The sequence below is a fragment of the Capsicum annuum genome, chromosome 1, assembly GCF_002878395.1.
Source record: "Capsicum annuum cultivar UCD-10X-F1 chromosome 1, UCD10Xv1.1, whole genome shotgun sequence".
Lineage (NCBI taxonomy): Eukaryota > Viridiplantae > Streptophyta > Magnoliopsida > Solanales > Solanaceae > Capsicum > Capsicum annuum.
In genome coordinates, this window is record NC_061111.1 from 173,400,294 (window position 1) to 173,418,096 (window position 17,803).

The window sequence follows — 17,803 nt, forward strand, 5'->3', positions numbered from 1 at the left end:
ACTTTTTTGTATATATTGTTTTTCTAATAATTCATCTATATGCATTTTAAATTCTTTTAAATCGTCAAAATTATATGTTAATGGTTTTTGGGTTATTATGCTATTTTTATCTATTAATTCAATTTTTATAGTAGTTTTATGTTTTTCCCATCCTTTTAATGGATCTTCACTATATAATTGTTCTAATTTTTTCTTAATTATTTCTATTTTATTTATTGAAAATATAGTTATTTCTGTTTTATTTATCGAAAATACTACTAGTTCTATTGTATCTTCAGTATTTTTTATATTTTCTAACTTTTGTGTAATTTTTTCACTTCCTCTTATCCAATCAGTTTTCTTTCTTATTTTATTATTAACTCTTTTTGCTCTTACTTTCTGTTTACATGATGTTGTAAACCACCAGTCTATTTTGGTTATTATATGTGGGTATAATTTATCTAAGAACGACATTCCTAAAAGTATATCTTTTGATGTTAGTTCATAATTATAAATTTCTTCTATTGTTAATATCTTATCCCATACTTGTATTTTTACATTCCTAGCTTTATAAGTAATTAAGCTTCCTTCATTATTAAATCTTTTAACTATTATTGGTGTTTTTAATTTATCCCATTTACTTTCTGGTAAGCAGTTGTATCTACATAAATTAGCTTCTGCTCCTGTATCTATCATAGGCGTATAATATCTACTGTAATATCCTTCTACTACTATCTTCATTAATACATATATCTTCATTTCATGTTAAGGCTCTTCTTAAGAATAACTTTTCTTTGTTATATGTTCTATATTATATGGTTTTACTTGTTCTAACTATTTTATTCCTAATATTATATCTGCTTTTTGCATTTCTTCCTTTAATTCAAATTCTATTTTTATTTTTTTAACTCCTATTATTATTATTTTTTCTGCTATATTTTTACTATTTATTAAACTTCTTGGTAGATCTGGGCACATATCATTATCAGTTTTTATTTCTTCATTTTTTACTAGATATTTTGCTATATAATTTTCTTCTTGTCCTGTATTCAAAAGTATTAGATATTCTTTTTCATTTATTTTTCCTGTTATGTAATATTGGTTTAGATTACTTATTGAATTTCTTTCATAACTTGTTCTTTTGGATGAGCTTGATGATTCTGGTTTTTCATCAGCTATTCTTTTCGTTGTACTTATTCTATCTTTTACTATTTCTAAATTTTCTTCTATATCTATGTCTCTATAGCTGTAATCATTATAATCTATTGTTTTTACAATTTGTTCGAATGGGCTTTCTATTCGTATTTTGTTAATCTTATTTTTTCCTGTTATTTTATGTTTTGTTGTTAATACATATAAATTTTTGCATCTTGCTGTAAATATTTTACTTCCTGGGGTTAATTCTATTCCTGATATTTTCCAATATAATACGAGTGATTTATCTATATTTTTATCTGTTACTGCTACTGAATAATTTAAATTTTTGATATATTAGATTTCCTTTTACGGCAGTTATTATGCTTTTTTCTATAGGTTTTATAATTCTATCATCTGCTAAATATAATTCTATTGGTGTATCTATTCATTCTCTAAAACATGTTTTTATTAGTATCTCTGTACCTCCAAGGTGTACATATTTTATTGGATATCCTTTACTTTTTATATCATTTATCTCTTTATTAATTATTCTTTTTGTTACTAGTGGTATACTAGCTTTGCCTTTTGCATATGTGCAGTCTATTACATGTTCTTTTTGGCATACTACATAATATTCATCCTTTTTCCTAGTAAAAATATTTTTTGTTGGTATTTTAAATATTGTTTCTACACTTAAATCTAATTCTTTTCCTTTTATTTCATCAAATATGTTACTGTCAAATATTATTTTTTGTTCCGTTCCTTCATCATTTAAATATTCTTCGTTTGTTATTATTTTTATATCTTCTTCAGTCATTTGATTCATCTATTTCACTATCTATTTCAATATCTGTTTCGTTTTCTGAAATTTCATATAAACTATCCTCACTTTCTAATTCATAATCTATATAATCTATCTGCATATATTCTGTATTATCTATTTTTATTTCTGATATTTGTTTATTTTTCGGTTTTTTAGGTAATTTGCAATCTCTAGCTAAATGGCCTATCTTTTCACAATTATAACAAGTACATTCTTTTATAGATTTCTTCTTTCTATATGGTCTTTTATATTTATAATTTTTTACATTATATCTTTTTCTTGGTTTCTTATATTTATATTTTGATTTTTTATATTTCTTATATTTCTTATGTCTTTTTCTTTTCTTATAATATCTTTCTTCACATCCAAATTGGGGTGCTATTTTATTTTTGCAACATGCTAAATTTCTTATTAATGTTTTTTTCATTTTTAATTCTTCTCTATATTTTTCACATAAGTTTCTATACCATTGTTGTAAAAATTTTATTCTTGCTCCTAACGTATCTACTACTTTTGCTTCTTCCCAACTTTTTATTATTTTTGAACTAAATGGCTCGGGTAATTTATTAAAATATAATTTTCTTATCTCTTTACTTTCTTCTATACTATATGCCCCTTTATAATAATATTCTTTAAATGCGCAAGTATATTCATCTATATAACACATATTACATATTGCTAATTTTAACATTAAATTCCTATTTGTATCTTTTTCTTCATCTTGTTCTTCTTCGATTGTTGTCGTACTACCAAATTCATCTTTTATAGCTGTTTCATATTTTTTTAATAGTTCTATAGGTGTTAGTTTAGTTGTTGTTGATGATGTTCCTTCTATAGGTTTATTAGTTCTTAATACTTTCTTGCTATTTTCAGTTAAATTTGAAAACCATAGTTTTACTGATCCTATTAGTGTTCTTTCTATATATTCTGGTGCATCTGTTATATTTATATTATTATCTAATAATTATTTTGTCATATATCCTATCCATAATTGTATTATTTTTTCTCTATCTATTACACAGTTTAGGTCTAAAAAGTTATAATTTTTATTAACTATTTGTTTTGCTGTCCATTTGTCATATTCATTATATTTTTTAAACTTATTCTTATAATATATAGGTTTTCTTATTTCTGTTGTTTTAGGTATTATATTTTCATCTTCTTTTTTATCAAGAGTATTTATTTCTGTATGGGTACTTTCTAAGTTTTCCTCATTAATTACTTCTTGTTTTTCATTAATTTCTAAATTTTTTGTATTTGTTAATATTTCTGTGTATGTTTCACTATCTTCTGAATCATAATTATTTGTCTCTTCAATGTCTATATTATTTATTTCTAATTCTTTGTTTTTTATTTCCAATTTCTCCTTAAATTGATTTATCTCATTCAGTAATTTTTGTTCTCTATCTTTTTCTTCTTTTTCCTTTTGTCTTTGTTCATACAAATCTCTTAACATTTGTAGTTCTTTTTCTAATTCAGCAATCCTACTATTTTTATTTTCTTCTATTTTTCGTATTTCTTCTGTAGTTTGTTGTTTTATTTTTTCTATTTTCTTTTTCCTATCTATTTCTTCATTTTCTCTTTCTATTCTTACCATTGCTGTCAATTTATCTTCTAATTTTAATTCTTCTTTTTCTAACATTAGATATAAATGTTCACCTATTTTCTTATATCTTCTTCCTAGATTAGAAAATACTATTTTTATTTTTGATCCTTCGTGGTTTTCATATATTTTTTCATCTATTATAAATTCTTCTTTGTTCATTTTATTGTGAATAGTTCATGTTGATATATATATATATTCTAAACTATCTCTTTGTGATTCTAATTTTGATATTTCATCTTTTTGTGTATCTATTGAGTTTTTACTAACTCCGGCAAATATATTATAATGTAGTCTTTTTATTCTTATTTTTAATTCTTTACGTTTTTCAGAAATAATTTATTTTAATTCTTTGTATTGTTGTACTTTATTCATTTAAACCATGTTTATAATATCTTGGCGGATATCTAAATCTAATTTTATTATAATTAGGTAGTATGTGTCTCATTCTTCTAGATTTTAAATGGATTATTAATTTTGATTCAATACTAGATATTAATGTAATTAAGTAGGCTAATCTTTGTAGGTTATCTTTTGTTTTATTTAGACTTATATATTCTGAATAATTACTAATTAAAGATTCTTTAATTTTTCTAAAAGCTTCTCTATTTTTAAATGATCTTCTCATAATTAATTTAATAATTTATAGGTAAATTTCTCATAACTCTAACATATATCTCACTTCCGTATTTTTTGAATTACTGGGCACTGATACCATTTGGAGGGGGGTGCGGATATAAGCGATTAAAGAACTTATGAAATAGATTCACTAGATCACTTTTTTGTTTTACCAAACACCTTTAAAAGCTAAAAAAGAGATTAAAAGCTGGTTTGACCAGATTTTAATTCTATCCAAACGGGCTCTAAGAACTCTTTTGGATAGAATTAAAATTTGGTCAAATCAGCTTTTACTCTCCGTTTTAGCTTTTTTAGATGTTTGTTAAATTAGAAAGTGCTTAAAAAAACCTAAAAACTGATTAAAAAAATAAAAAATGAGAAGCTGGATACCCCAACTTTTTTACTTTTAAGATTAAAATTCTTTTAGGTTTGATCAAAATATTTACCTTTTTATCCTTTATATTTTACTCTAATTACAATAATACCCTAAACTTGTAGCCCTTAAATATATATTTTTTCTTTCTTTTTCTGCTTTCTGCTTCTCTTCGTCCCTTCCCTCCAATTCCATTTCATCTTTCTTCTTTGTTTTCAGCGAATCCATCATTATATCGGAGGTTACATATTTTTTAACATCACCAAATTATTACAAGCTTGCAATATTACAATATAATACTATGTTTACATAAAAAATATCCTAAGATCTTTATTTTTTAACATTTAAAAATAAAAAGTATTTTATAGTTTTAAATTGACTCACATAATTACTTTACTTCGAAAGTGTAAATAGAAATTATTTTTGAATTATTAGATTAAAACTTATAAATAATTCACCTTATTTATTATGTTAACAACTTTAAAGACATTTAAATCATTTTGACAACAAAAAAGTGTTTAACATCACTTGCTTATCAAACACATCAATAACACTTTTTTTTCAGTTTCAACACTTTTATACAAACTCTTATTTCAGCAACTCTATACAAATACTTATCTACTTAATTTATAAATATTTATTTTAAGCTTTTAATAATTTAAGCTAAAATATATTTTTTTTTAATTCTATCCAAACAGGCTCTAAATATTAGCAAAGTATCAAGATCGTCCTTACTACTAATAACGGGACTTCCCATTTTCTTTTCTCCTAGTAACAATTGATGTCAAGTGTATCTTAGCAAATCATGTCATTAAAGGTCTGACATTGTCCATTTTAAATAATTTCCAGATAAAGAAATATATCAATTTTATTGGGACAGACTAAAACGCAAAATATATCACATAAAACGGAAGAAGTGATAAACTATTTACATGATTGGAGTTGCATGATTAACCAGCAAAGTAAAGACCCAAGATTCCCCAATAACTTACGTACCCTCAGTACAACCCTGTGAAGTCAATAAATACCTGGAATCGTAAATGTACTTAGAACACAGAACAGCATAGCCAAAAATTACAAGTCTTCTACCAGCATTTATTTTTTGTTTTCTTTCTCTGCTTTCTAACAGTGTAGGTACTATTTATCAGATAATTATGAAGACATTAAAATGTCACATGAAAGATTATATCCCAAGAATTTGACCTTCCCAGGTCTTTATTCTCATGTTTTAATACTATTATACTGTGGATAAACTGCTGCCTTCTTCCGACATTTATGACGAATACTACATGCTTATATCTAAAATTCTAGTCCAGTTGCACCAAGGCACGAGAACAGGGGCACTTTGTCGATGAATAAGAGATAATATTTGACCTGCTATTGTCAATGAAAAAAATATCATACAGAAATTCAGACTCACAAGAAGTAGTTGACCGCTCGATTAATTTACACTTGGTATCAGCACAAACGAGCATATTACAAATCATACATGTCTACAACGCTCCATGCGGTTGTCAATACTGAACTTCTCCATCCCACCAGCCTTCAAAAGACCAACCCATGCAGTTCTCTAGTTCTAACAAGTTAATTTCTTTTCATGTCCGACTTTCTCTCAACCCATGCAGTTCTCTAGTTCTAACAAGTTAATTTCTTTTCATGTCCGACTTTCTCTCAAAGTAACCAACCCAAAGTTTCTATCATGAACAGTAGCGAAGTCAGGAATTTCACCAAGAGTATTCAAGATTTAATATAGATTAAAAAGTAATATTTGATCTATATACGCTGTATTATTTTCTATATACGCGGAAAAAGTTTCCGGCGAAGAGTGTTCAACTGACCATCCTTGAGTCTATGTAGCTATGCCACTGAGTAGGACGACACACATTGACACGGATATGTTCAAGGTAAGACAATGATGGTACTGTATGAGTGACTTTAATGGTACTATTAGTTGGTCTGAAGTGACTTCCACATCAGAGTGGATGCAGTGTAAAGTTTCCAAGGCATCAGATGTCCCTTAAAGCTTTGAGGCAGCAGCGGTGGTTCTGGTCAAGGCAATAGCAGCTTTAGAACCAGAAGGGCGACCTAAATGTTTACAGATGAAATCTCCAGCCAATAGAAGCTTTCTCAGATCCACATTTGTCTTCACTCCTAGTCCACTGAGCATGTAAACAACATCCTCTGTAGCCACATTACCAGAGGCACCTTTGGCATATGGGCAACCTCCAAGTCCTGATACAGATGAATCCACTGTGCTGATCCCCATCTGTCGAGATGAACATTTTGGTAAATAAAGCATTATTTATGCATTAACGTTCAAAGTGACAAAGAATACATAATAAGTCTATGCCACTTCCATTAAGTGATTTGCTGAATGACCCAGATACAGTAACAAGATGCTTATCCAAAGACCCTAACCAGATCATTTTTTGTTTCGTGAAACTATGCAATGTTTTATTTTTTTAGATACATTCCTTCAAAAACAATAATCATCTTACAATAGGCTGTCTGCAGGAAGATCTGGTGTATGTGGGGCATGCTTGCATGCATAGCACCCAATAGCAGAAGGGATATTACTTTGCAAGCAGGAAGTCTTGTGCGCCAGGTGCATCTTTGCACGCATAGCACATGATTACAGGAGGACTTTTTCTGCATGCAAGAAATATTGCAGGACTTTCTCAATCCATGCAGTGCCCAAAAGTGAGATTCAATTTACTTTCTTCATTTTCTGAGCTTGCCACTCCAACAAGGTTTTTCTCACCCAAGATCATGTCCAACATTAAGGTAAGCTTTAAGGTCCAAATTAATGTTGTTTTGGCTAAGACACAGAGACCACTTGCTCCTTAGGAAGTGCGATAGAGGTTTATGCAAGGAATGCAAGGTTATCCCGAGCGAAAATCTTACAACCCAAAATAAGTTTGTGGTTATGGATTTAGATATCAAGAGGAAGAAGAAGAAGAAGAAGAAGAAGAGTGTTGCATATGACCGGTCAAGAATTAGAGGGGGAGGCCTGACTGAGGCCAAAACTCAGGAGTTTGGAGAGAGGTTGGTGGCCATGGGGGCTTTGGGGAATAGAAGGGACGCAAATTGTATATGGGCTAGGACAATTGACTGCACAAGGGAAGCAATTACAGAGGTGTTAAGGGTCTTGAGGAGTAACCTAGTTGGGCATAAAGGGGACTGGTAATGGAATGGAGAGGTCAGATAAAAAGTGGAAGTCAAGAAGAATGCGTATACGGAGTTCGTGGACAGATTACACAAGGGGGATAAGAGGAGGAATAGGGAGAGGTATAAGACAGCGAAAAAGGAAGCAAAGCTAGCGGTGACAACAGCTAAAACAACAGCTTTTGAGCACTTGTCTGAGGAGCTTGAGGGAAGGGGCAAGGATAGGAAGTTGTATAGGCTCGCCAAGGCGCGAGAGAGGCGAGCTTGTGATCTGGACCAAGTGAAGTGCATCTAGTATGAGAATGGCGAAGTGTTGGTAAACGAGACACACATTAGTCAAAGATGACAGATGTCTTTCCATAAGCTCTTGAATGAAGTTGGGTCCAAGGGTATCGTGTTGGGGAATTGGAGCTTTCTAAGAGTCGTAGAGATTTAGTGTATCGTAGGTGCATAAATCTGCGGAGTATAAGGGGGCTATTCATAAGATGAGAAAAGGAAGAGCGACTAGGACAAACAAGATCCTAGTGGAGTTTTGGAAGACAGCAACCGAAGAAGGTATGGGCAGTTGATATGTTGTTTAATCTCAATTCTAAGATAGCCAAAATTCTAAAAGAATGGAGGAAGAGTACAATAGTGTAGTTGCACAAAAGCAAGGGTGATATTCAGCATCACAACTGTAGGGTTATCAAACTACTAAGTCATACTATGAAAGTTCGGAAGAGGGTGGTTGAAATGAGCTTGAGGAGAGGTGTGTTTGTATATGAAAATCAATCCAAATTCATGTGGGCACAATCAACTATAGAGGTTATTCATCTTATAAGGAGATTATTGGAGCAGTATAGGGACATGAAGAGCAGTAGAGAAAGGATACTTACTTGCAATGACACAAGAATGTTAGAAAGAGCTTGTCCATAAGTATCATGAAAATGAACAGCAAGCCTTTCTAGAGGGACAACTTGAGTTACCGCGTCAAGCATTGGAATAACAGTACCTAACAAATGGAGAGCAGAGACAGAAAATATGGGAAGATTTAATAACTATAAGATGGTTTTCAGAAGGAATGACACTTTTGACAATCAAATCAATTTCAGGTAAAACTCAAGAAAAAACAATTGACATATAGTAACTGTCTTTCTTTCACTTTAGGAAAGTCATTTGATCAACGCCCATTTCACATTTTTTAGTAATTTCGGCATAGACAAAGTTGCATAGCAGATTCAAAGATGGCCAATACTTTCACTTGATGGATTCTGAGTAAACTTCACAGCACTCTGCACCGTTCCAAATTGTGTCATCTCCTTATTAAGGTATCAAGTTCAAGACTATATAGTTAAGTGAGTGTAGAAGACATGCACCTGGAAGTTCATCAGAAGGGCAAATATGTGTACAGTTGAGTCATTGCGGTTATATCCTATGTCTTTCAATATAACTATGAAAAAGAGAAGGAGGCATATTATTGTCTTTCCAATCATGTTATCAAGGTTCTCATGACCATACAATCATTGAACAGTTAACACTAGACAACTGGACATTACAATTATTTTAAGGATTATATACTCTAATCTCTTTTTCTGTTTTTTATGATAATTATTTTCCTCTAAAAAACAACCGCACTAAAAACCTACTTGACAGTATCCTGCGAGACTTCTTTTCTTTCTTAAAGACAGAAGAAAACCAGATTGAAACCTAACTTAATATATTGTAAGCAATCACCACTGACTCATTGGAAATTGAATCTAAAATCCAGCAATTCTACAAACTAAACTAATTCTAATAAAATGGGTTACTAATTAACTAATAGCATAGCAATAATACACTTCTCTAGATAAAACAAATACATTGTTATAAGCTGTCTATGTTGGCTCAGTTTCCCATAGCTGTAAGTAATACAGCATTACCTTGTCTCACATATGAGTAAACTGCAAATAAAATTCTTCCTTCAATTAAGAATGAGAATTACCGAAAAGTAATTAAATTTGCTGGCACATGCTAGAATTTTACCAAAGGAACAAGATACAGATTCTTCTAGAAGGCCAAAGGTACAAAATGGAAAAAAGTGAAATTAGAAAAAATTTAGAATTACCTGGAGTACCAACTCCAATTGTATCACCAAGAGAAATTTCAAAGCAACCCATATCTAAAAGTTCTTTAGCCACATATGCAACTTTTGATGGAGACACTGCTCCTTCTATGGGACAGCCAACAACACATGATATATACCTGATAGAAAATAATGATAGCTACTTTTTCAGTTCAATAGAAGAAAATTTACTTCTCCAGAAAAGCGTTCTTACAACAAAAGAATATATTCCTAAGCATTACTGCCAGTTACTCTTAACAGATTTACTAATAGTGCTCCGTTGGTACTTGAAATGACAGAGCTACCTGGATTCGAAGATATATTTAATAGCAGAAACCAGAAGACGTTTCCATGTCGAAGTCTAGCCACTATGGAAGGAATAATTTGAGCTCATACACATAGGTAGCACTTAAATAATCAGGAAAAGCAAAATAAAATTTTTTCACAAATGTTAATCACTGAATCATCATTTCCAAAAAGATATCCAGTCCTTCGTCCTTCCAATTTTAATGGATGTCCACGAAGGAAACTCTATTCGGTAAAATTTAATACTTCCAACTGTTTCAAATACAAGGGATTTGACTTCACTTGCACTGCTAAATACAAACATGTAACAGAAATGTACTTCTGTAGCAATCAAATCTAAGTTGCGTGGACTCATCACTTTAGATGCTGCACCCGTGTCGGATTCTCGAAAAATAGTGTATTTTTGGAGAATCCGACACGCACATATTGACATTTTTGAAGAATGCAAGCAATGTAGAATTAAATGACAGAAGCATGAAAAGCTCAAAAACAATCAAAGAGATTAGTAGAGCAGCTGATGAGCTAATATGCAGCCCGTACACATGAAAGCCAGTTCGTCTGGATTCTTCTGTGAACATAGATATCCCTGGACATGAATATACTCTGAATACTTTGTAATCAAGGGCCATAGTCAATAAGCTGGTATTGGTTTCCATAGGCAAATTGAAATGCATGCTAATGGAAACATTTTGTAGTTCATCCAAAAGAAACTTATCTTTAGACAGAATATAATGCACAACCACTCATGAAGTTTTAACATTTATATTCATTTTACCACAACCTTCAGTTTCACTTGATTCCTGGAAGGAGGAAAAGAGGAGATAACTGTCCACAATATAGCATGGTCAACAGTTAGCACTCCACCGGTTGCCTTCAGATGCAGAATATTTGTAAACCTCATCTTTGGAAATTGTATCATGGTAACAGGGAAAGTTGGAAGTGATCAACAGTCAATATTTTATGCTTTAAGGTAATGAATTGGGAGATTCTAATGCGATTTAAAGTCGTAGCAAAATTTAACCACCTTGCTCCAATGTATGGAAAATTTTAAGCTAGTATATGATGTAAATTAGCAACCATTCTGTTCTGCTGAAAGAATTGTAAGCAAGATTCTGAAAGAGCCTAATAAAGTTAAACAAGCCTTGAGTCTATTCTCCGCATGATTTTAAATTTAACTCTCCTTAACATCTTACATTGCTAATCCGGTAAAAACTGGAAATGCAAAACCTGAATTCCCGGAATATGTAGATATGCTAGAATTCATACCCGCGAACAGGGATGGAATGTTTTCTCGCTGCAAGAGCAACATCGCGATAACGAACAAGACTGTCTTCAATGCTACAATTTATGTTAGACCGAGAAAAGGACTCAGATGCTGCAGCAAAGATTGCCACTTCCTTGGCTCCAGCTGCAACAGCTGCTTCAAAACCCTGGAAAAGAACCAACGAAAAATTATGAGCGATCCCAACTATCCAGGCTCCAGAGCAAGCATGAAAAGTACACATATTTAACAAGACACATAAAGGAGAGTCTCACACTTTGCATTTCTATCAGCTTACTTTAAGATTTGGTGTCAAAACAGGTAAGCGCACCCCTGTAAGGTTCCTAACTGCTTCAATTACATCCTTCCCATCAGCTAGCTGCAATTTGGTTTTGGCAGAGAAACAATATCACTAACACTTTAAATATAACTACGACACTTCGGTATTTTAATTTCTATTGATCCAATAGATATTACTTGAGAGATATGCTGCAGTAACACATTTCATCACAGGCTAAGAAAAATCACAGTAATGCACCTATAAATTAAAAGAATCATGAATAAGCCTGTCACATCATTAAGTCACCAAGAAGTGTTGCCATAAATCTCAATAAACTAACACAAAAGTTTATAACTCTTATAGCTTGCATGTAGATGAAAGTTGAAGATTACAGGCTAGTAACACTGAAGAAGATTGAGAAGACATGAAACACTTACTCATCCCTCAGAGAATCCCAAACAGATAAAGTACATACTTTTGCATGGTTGCAGTTAAAAGGTGCATGGCATCATCTAATAAAGGCCTGTTACTTTGCTGGAATAGAGGAGGACTACAACAGGCAACAAAATATTGTGGAACACTACACCAACGGGTAATGGCTACATGAGAGAAAACAAAGATACTTTGAAGGCAAAAAGGAAATCTACAATGAATAACAAAAGCATTCATGGGACAATAAACAAACATTTTTCACAGTCGAATTTATCTTGCAACTATACAATTGCAACTATACAAAATACAGAAATAACAATTTGTAAGGGCCTTAGTAGTTAGAATCAGTCCTAACTAGTGAGTAACTAATCACCATAAGAAAAATCCCATAGTCATGCTTTAAGATGAAAAACTAATCACCTAAAGAACTGAAACGAAAATTCTTATCGTTTCACACAGTTGGAAAAGAAAAACTCAGCAAAAAAAAAACACATTTTGTAGGACAAATACAAGGATGACAAAGTGCAAGACACAGCAGGATAAAATCCCTTAGGACAAGCAAAACATATACCTGTGGTACCCACTTTGGAGACACAAAACTAGTAGCCTCAACAACTGGCAGTCCACTAGAAACAAGTAATTTAATAAGCTCCACCTTCACTTCCGTAGGTATTATTGTCTTCTCATTTTGCAGTCCATCTCTTGGGCCAACTTCTACTATCTTGACAACTTCAGGGACAGATCCTAAGTACTGCACAATTAATTAATGGTGCCAACATTATAAAGAGAAAAATCAAGGAATTAGAGCTGATGCCTTCAGGAAGTTAGCAAACGTCTTGATCCTTACACCAGTTAGGTTACCAACATTAAAGATCAGCAAAAGGAAAACATGCTACATGAAATATCAGCAAGATCCACAAACAGTGACAGAAAATAGATACCTTGTCTTTGATGTCTTTTAAATGTCCATGGCTGCTATAATAACGATTTGACAAAGAAAAAGATCCAATGTTTGTTCTAACCACCCTATGATCTTGATTAAATAAAGGATTACATGGTGAATCTCTTCTCATTTGTCTTCTCAATAGGAATGTTCCTCCGTCAATGTCCTTGCTTACTTTACTATCAAAAAAAGGTGGAACACGAAAAGTTACTAGCTAAAAGTCATTGGATGCCAGTAAAACTAACCAAGAAAAAGCTCATAGTTAAAAACCTGCACAGAAGCTTTAAAGAACACAATATTTTTCCATAAAGCACCTGATTTAAAAGTAACTAATGGAAACCATTACTAAAGGGACTCCGTTTGAAAGAGGTGTACGATAGTGGTAGCATGAAACTTTCCAAGATCGGTAAAAAAGTTTTTGGTCTCCAATCTTCTGATCAAACTTCAGCAATACACTAAACAGCTACTTTCTTTTTTTGATAACCAAAATAAAATGCTTAAGTGGCCGCCTTGCAAGACCATTGGCACTGCTTCTCATTTTGTACTAAACAGCTACTTTCTACTGGACATGTTACTTAGGTTTATTTGGTAAAACGACTTCATTGATAGTTAGTTGGCATGATTTAATATGACTGCTTCTTTCAGTCATTATGATTCCAGCACAAGCAAACTCCAAGCATATGCATTACATTTGAGTGATATTAATTTATTCTCTTGATTGTCAAAATAAATTTCAAATCAACAACTATCTAAAATGATGGCAAGGAAACAAATTCACGATAACAGGACAAAATAAATCTTCAATAATTTGCACTGACGGACCCAGGATTTAAGGATAGTGGGTGTTTAAAAAATTTAAAAACTGAAAAAAGTAAAAAATCATCACAATGAGGTTCGAACCCAGGGCCAACCTAAATGTCAATGCATCCAACCAAATTTTTGTTATAGTGGATGCTTTTGTATGTTTTATACCTATTTTCCTATATTTTCTATGTAATTATACCTATTCCGCGTCGAGTTTAGTGGGTGTCGGAGTACCCCAAAATCCTACATAGGTCCGCCCTTGCATGCACCAAAGGGTGCGGCCAATCGATCGATCCAATTGGTTGAGAATCATTAGTTCTCAGGTTCATATCCCAGCAAAGATAAGAACACTAAGGACTCGTTTGGTAGGGTGGATTATTTCATAATCCATGAATCAAATGGTGGGATTACTTAATACATTATTTGGTAGCAATTTTGAAGCTATGTCTAACTAATACATGGATTAGTTATACATCATACATGGTATTATAGGGTGTATAACTAATACACCCAATTTGGTGGGATTAGTAATCCATGGATAAATATGTGTCAAGACAAAAAAACCCTTAAATTTCTTTAATTTTTTTTTCTAAATCTTTTCAATTTATTCAATGTGAGTTATTTCTTTTCAATTTATCAAGATAATAATATCCCTCCAAATAATTTTAGTCATAACAAAACTACTCCATTAACTTAAAAAATACTTATTGGTCAAAATCCGAAAATAAATTGCATGATTGCATACAAGCTTTAATTTTGTAAATAGAATATTCATAAATAAAAATAATTTTTCTAATTAGCTTTAACACTTTACGGAACACAAATTTATGTTAATAATAATTCTATTGTCTCATTCAAAAGTTACACGCATCTCCCTCAAACGTAAGAACATCACAAAGTGGAAACAACAAAAAAACGATGAACAAATAAAGAAAAGATAACAAAAAAATATTTGTAAGTGAATGATTGAATCTTAAAATTACAAAGTAAATAATTAGTTATATTTTTACTTTTTCTTATTTTAAAAAAAAATAATAAAATTTTGCAAAGAAAATTCACAAAGTTATAATATGTCAAAGGGTATTTTTATGCACAAATAATATTCTTTTTAAAATATAACAATACATATTGTTTTCAATAATACTAATCCTAATATTACTAATCCATGCACTACTAATTCCAGCATTACTAATACAATCTATTCATTCAGTATTATCTTATACACTCTACCAAACGACCCCTAAGTGATTTCTTCTTAATTGTCTAGCCTGGGCAGATAGAGTTATCTGATAGGTGCACGAAAGTTGGGCCCGGACATACCACGATTATCCCCCCCCCCAAAAAAAAGTTCAATGACTTAGGGTATCAGTAATTCATCAAACAGCACAGCGAGCAACATAATCAAGAGAGAACAAAATTACTTAAACACGGAGAGGAAGCTTTAACGAATGCACTACAACTAAGCATATACCTCAAATTGATTAGAGACGAAGAGTTGTCTGCTTCACTTCCAAAACTCGTCGTACCATAAAAGGATCTTCTCTTCAGAGTACTAAATCCACCCTCATCAAATCGTTTCTGAAAATTTAATCTCCATCTTAATGTTTTCTTGATGACTTTAGAAGCTAACATTTCAATACATTCACCAACGTATAACGATCATTCAACTTCCCCCTATGAATTCACCTACCTTCAGCAAAGAAAAAAATTATACAAATGACAATAAAATAGAGTACAGATAAACGAGTTTCACGAATTTAATCTGATAAATTACAATAATATTTTTAATTGTAAAGTCACCATCAAGTATAGATATCTAATCTCAGAATAAGAAAAATTGGGAAAATTCGCAAATGTCTTCAGCGATCGGAGCAATCGGACAAAGGAATTGGACTTTTACAATTTGCATAGTCTCATCATACTTATCTATTCTAATATTAATGGTGTTGAAAAAACAACCAGTCCGTCTTTAAAGGGGGAGAAAACTCTGTTCTAACCGTTGTCAATTTAATGGTGTAATTCAAATTAATTGAATTTTAATACAAGCACCAAATATTGAATGGAACTAGAAAAAAAGAACTATTAGTATAAATTATGTCACTAATATTATCACTATTGACTTGATTCACCTTCACTTAGTAATATTAATTTTATTTTTTTTCGTAATAAATTTAATATTTTATAGATAAATTGAGAAATAATTATAATTAATAATTAGGATGAAATAGAAACTACATAATATCTTTTAATTTTTTAAATTAAACAATTAAAAATATATATTTACTATAGTAGATAAATAAAAATAGATGAAATAATTATAATGACGATTCCATAGGAGAAAATCCACCTATCAAATTCAAATCCCACTTTAATAGGACTATTAATTGATTTATTAATCCTCAAATCTTAATTAATGATAAATTACCTAAATCAGCCAACTTATAGAGGAAAGATTTTCATGCCTGCCACCCTTACCAATTTATGTTCTATCGTCTTTCATTTTTAATTTGAAATGCTTGCAAGAAATTATTAGAAGGAAAAAAAAAGTCAACATATAATTACTGAAATATATAAGTAATTATAAAAAAATTACTGTGAATTTGAAATTTTAGGCATATTTATATGTCTGTTAGTCATGTTTTAACCACGTTTATGCCTTATTTTCAAAGTAAACACATTAAATACACTTGGCTATTACTTATTCTTTTATTGTAGAGCTAATTGATGTGCTATTATCTACATTATCTATATTAGAAAGGAGAGATTTCAACATGTTAGTTTATTGTCATTAAATGAAGAATTTAGGGTATTAAAGTCATTTTATCTTTGTTACTTGAATCATATTGTGAGTTTTACAAAAAAAAAAAAAAAAAAAAACACAATCTTTTTTAAATTTAAATACGGATTATACCTTAGAAAAAGATCCATCCTTTTTGATTTAATTACAAATAAGGTCATACTACAGTAAAAAACTATTGGGTCCTATGAATCTTTCCAATTTTCCATGAAAGAGATGTAGGCTAATTTTATGTGTAAACAACATAAATCCTCTAGTTTAAGAAAGTAATTACACAAAATTTTCTCTTATTTTCTCTCTCTCGAATTTCGATAAATATACTCATACATTCGATCAAATATTATACATTGGTGGAATGTATAATGAAACAGTTATTCCTAAATTTAAGGTAATTGAAATCAGTAATTATATTACTGTCCTTTAATTAATGACAATAATTAGCTAATATTAACTCATTTATGGATAAAACTAGTAACTAAAATTTGAATTTCAAAAAAAAAAAATATACAAGTCAAATTTTATTTTGTCTAATATTTGATTGAAGATCTGGAAAGCAAAAAAGCTCGATTGCTGCAAAAAATTTCTTATAAAAAAATTTCAAAAAACAACAAAATTCTTCTACATACGTTCTTCAAAAATTCAAAAAGCAACATGAATATCCCAATATTGCTGCGATATTTTGAAATTTGGGAGTCAGAAACTAGTTATAAGTCATACAAAAGTGACGCAATAATTGTTTCGGAAAGTATTACTATCTTGAAATTGATTTCTACGATTGCCATGGAGTTGGATATAGATGAAGTGCGTAAAACAATTGAAGTGAAATATGTGGTTGAAGAAAACTCTTCTCCAATTATAATAAGAAACGACAATGGAGTGAGGGTTTACGTTGAGTTAAAGAAACAACTTGCTGGTTTGGTTAATTTTTTGTTTTGTATTTCAACTTGCGACAAAGCCAATAGTGAAATAGAGTTTGATAAAGCATCTGGTTTTGTAATATGTATTGAGGGTAGTGAAAATGATTTGGTTGCATTAACATCTGTTGAAACGAATAATCAGTATGCACTATATGTACCTGAAATGGAAGTTAAAAATTTCATTATTGATTATAAGAACACTGAAATAATGGTGAGTCAGATTTACAAGGATAAGGAAACTCTTGTTTCAGTAATGGCAAGACACGCAAAAGCAAATGGATTCAA

The 17,803-nt window shown here is 31.0% G+C and overlaps 1 protein-coding gene across 6 annotated transcripts; it reads right to left on the minus strand.

Annotated features, from left to right (window-relative positions):
- Nucleotides 1-6,255: 6,255 nt before the first annotated feature.
- On the minus strand, nucleotides 6,256-15,826 carry LOC107841645 (hydroxymethylglutaryl-CoA lyase, mitochondrial). Of its 6 annotated transcripts, none has more exons than XM_016685499.2 (9): nucleotides 15,605-15,826; nucleotides 15,276-15,494; nucleotides 12,999-13,179; nucleotides 12,629-12,808; nucleotides 11,644-11,724; nucleotides 11,351-11,514; nucleotides 9,782-9,918; nucleotides 8,574-8,689; nucleotides 6,256-6,799 (listed from the first exon to the last, which is right to left on the minus strand). In XM_016685499.2, the coding sequence occupies exons 2-9, from the start codon at nucleotides 15,434-15,436 to the stop codon at nucleotides 6,551-6,553; spliced, it is 1,269 nt and encodes a 422-aa protein (XP_016540985.1). In that variant the 5' UTR covers nucleotides 15,437-15,494; nucleotides 15,605-15,826; the 3' UTR covers nucleotides 6,256-6,550. The 6 variants fall into 6 exon arrangements, with proteins under 6 accessions (XP_016540985.1, XP_016541007.1, XP_016540997.1 ...); XM_016685521.2 differs by having other exon boundaries at nucleotides 15,276-15,490; nucleotides 15,579-15,821; XM_016685511.2 differs by having other exon boundaries at nucleotides 15,579-15,821.
- Nucleotides 15,827-17,803: the final 1,977 nt, after the last annotated feature.

What these genes read in the sequence shown, in the direction of transcription:
- LOC107841645 (XM_016685499.2), bottom strand. Translation starts at nt 15,436, where the DNA reads ATGTTAGCTTCTAAAGTCATCAAGAAAACATTAAGATGGAGATTAAAT. An exon ending in TAAAAGACATCAAAGACAAG is followed by an intron (nt 12,809 to 12,998) that starts GTATCTATTTTC and finishes TTAATTGTGCAG; the next exon opens with TACTTAGGATCTGTCCCTGA. An exon ending in CTCCAAAGTGGGTACCACAG is followed by an intron (nt 11,725 to 12,628) that starts GTATATGTTTTG and finishes ACCAAATTGCAG; the next exon opens with CTAGCTGATGGGAAGGATGT.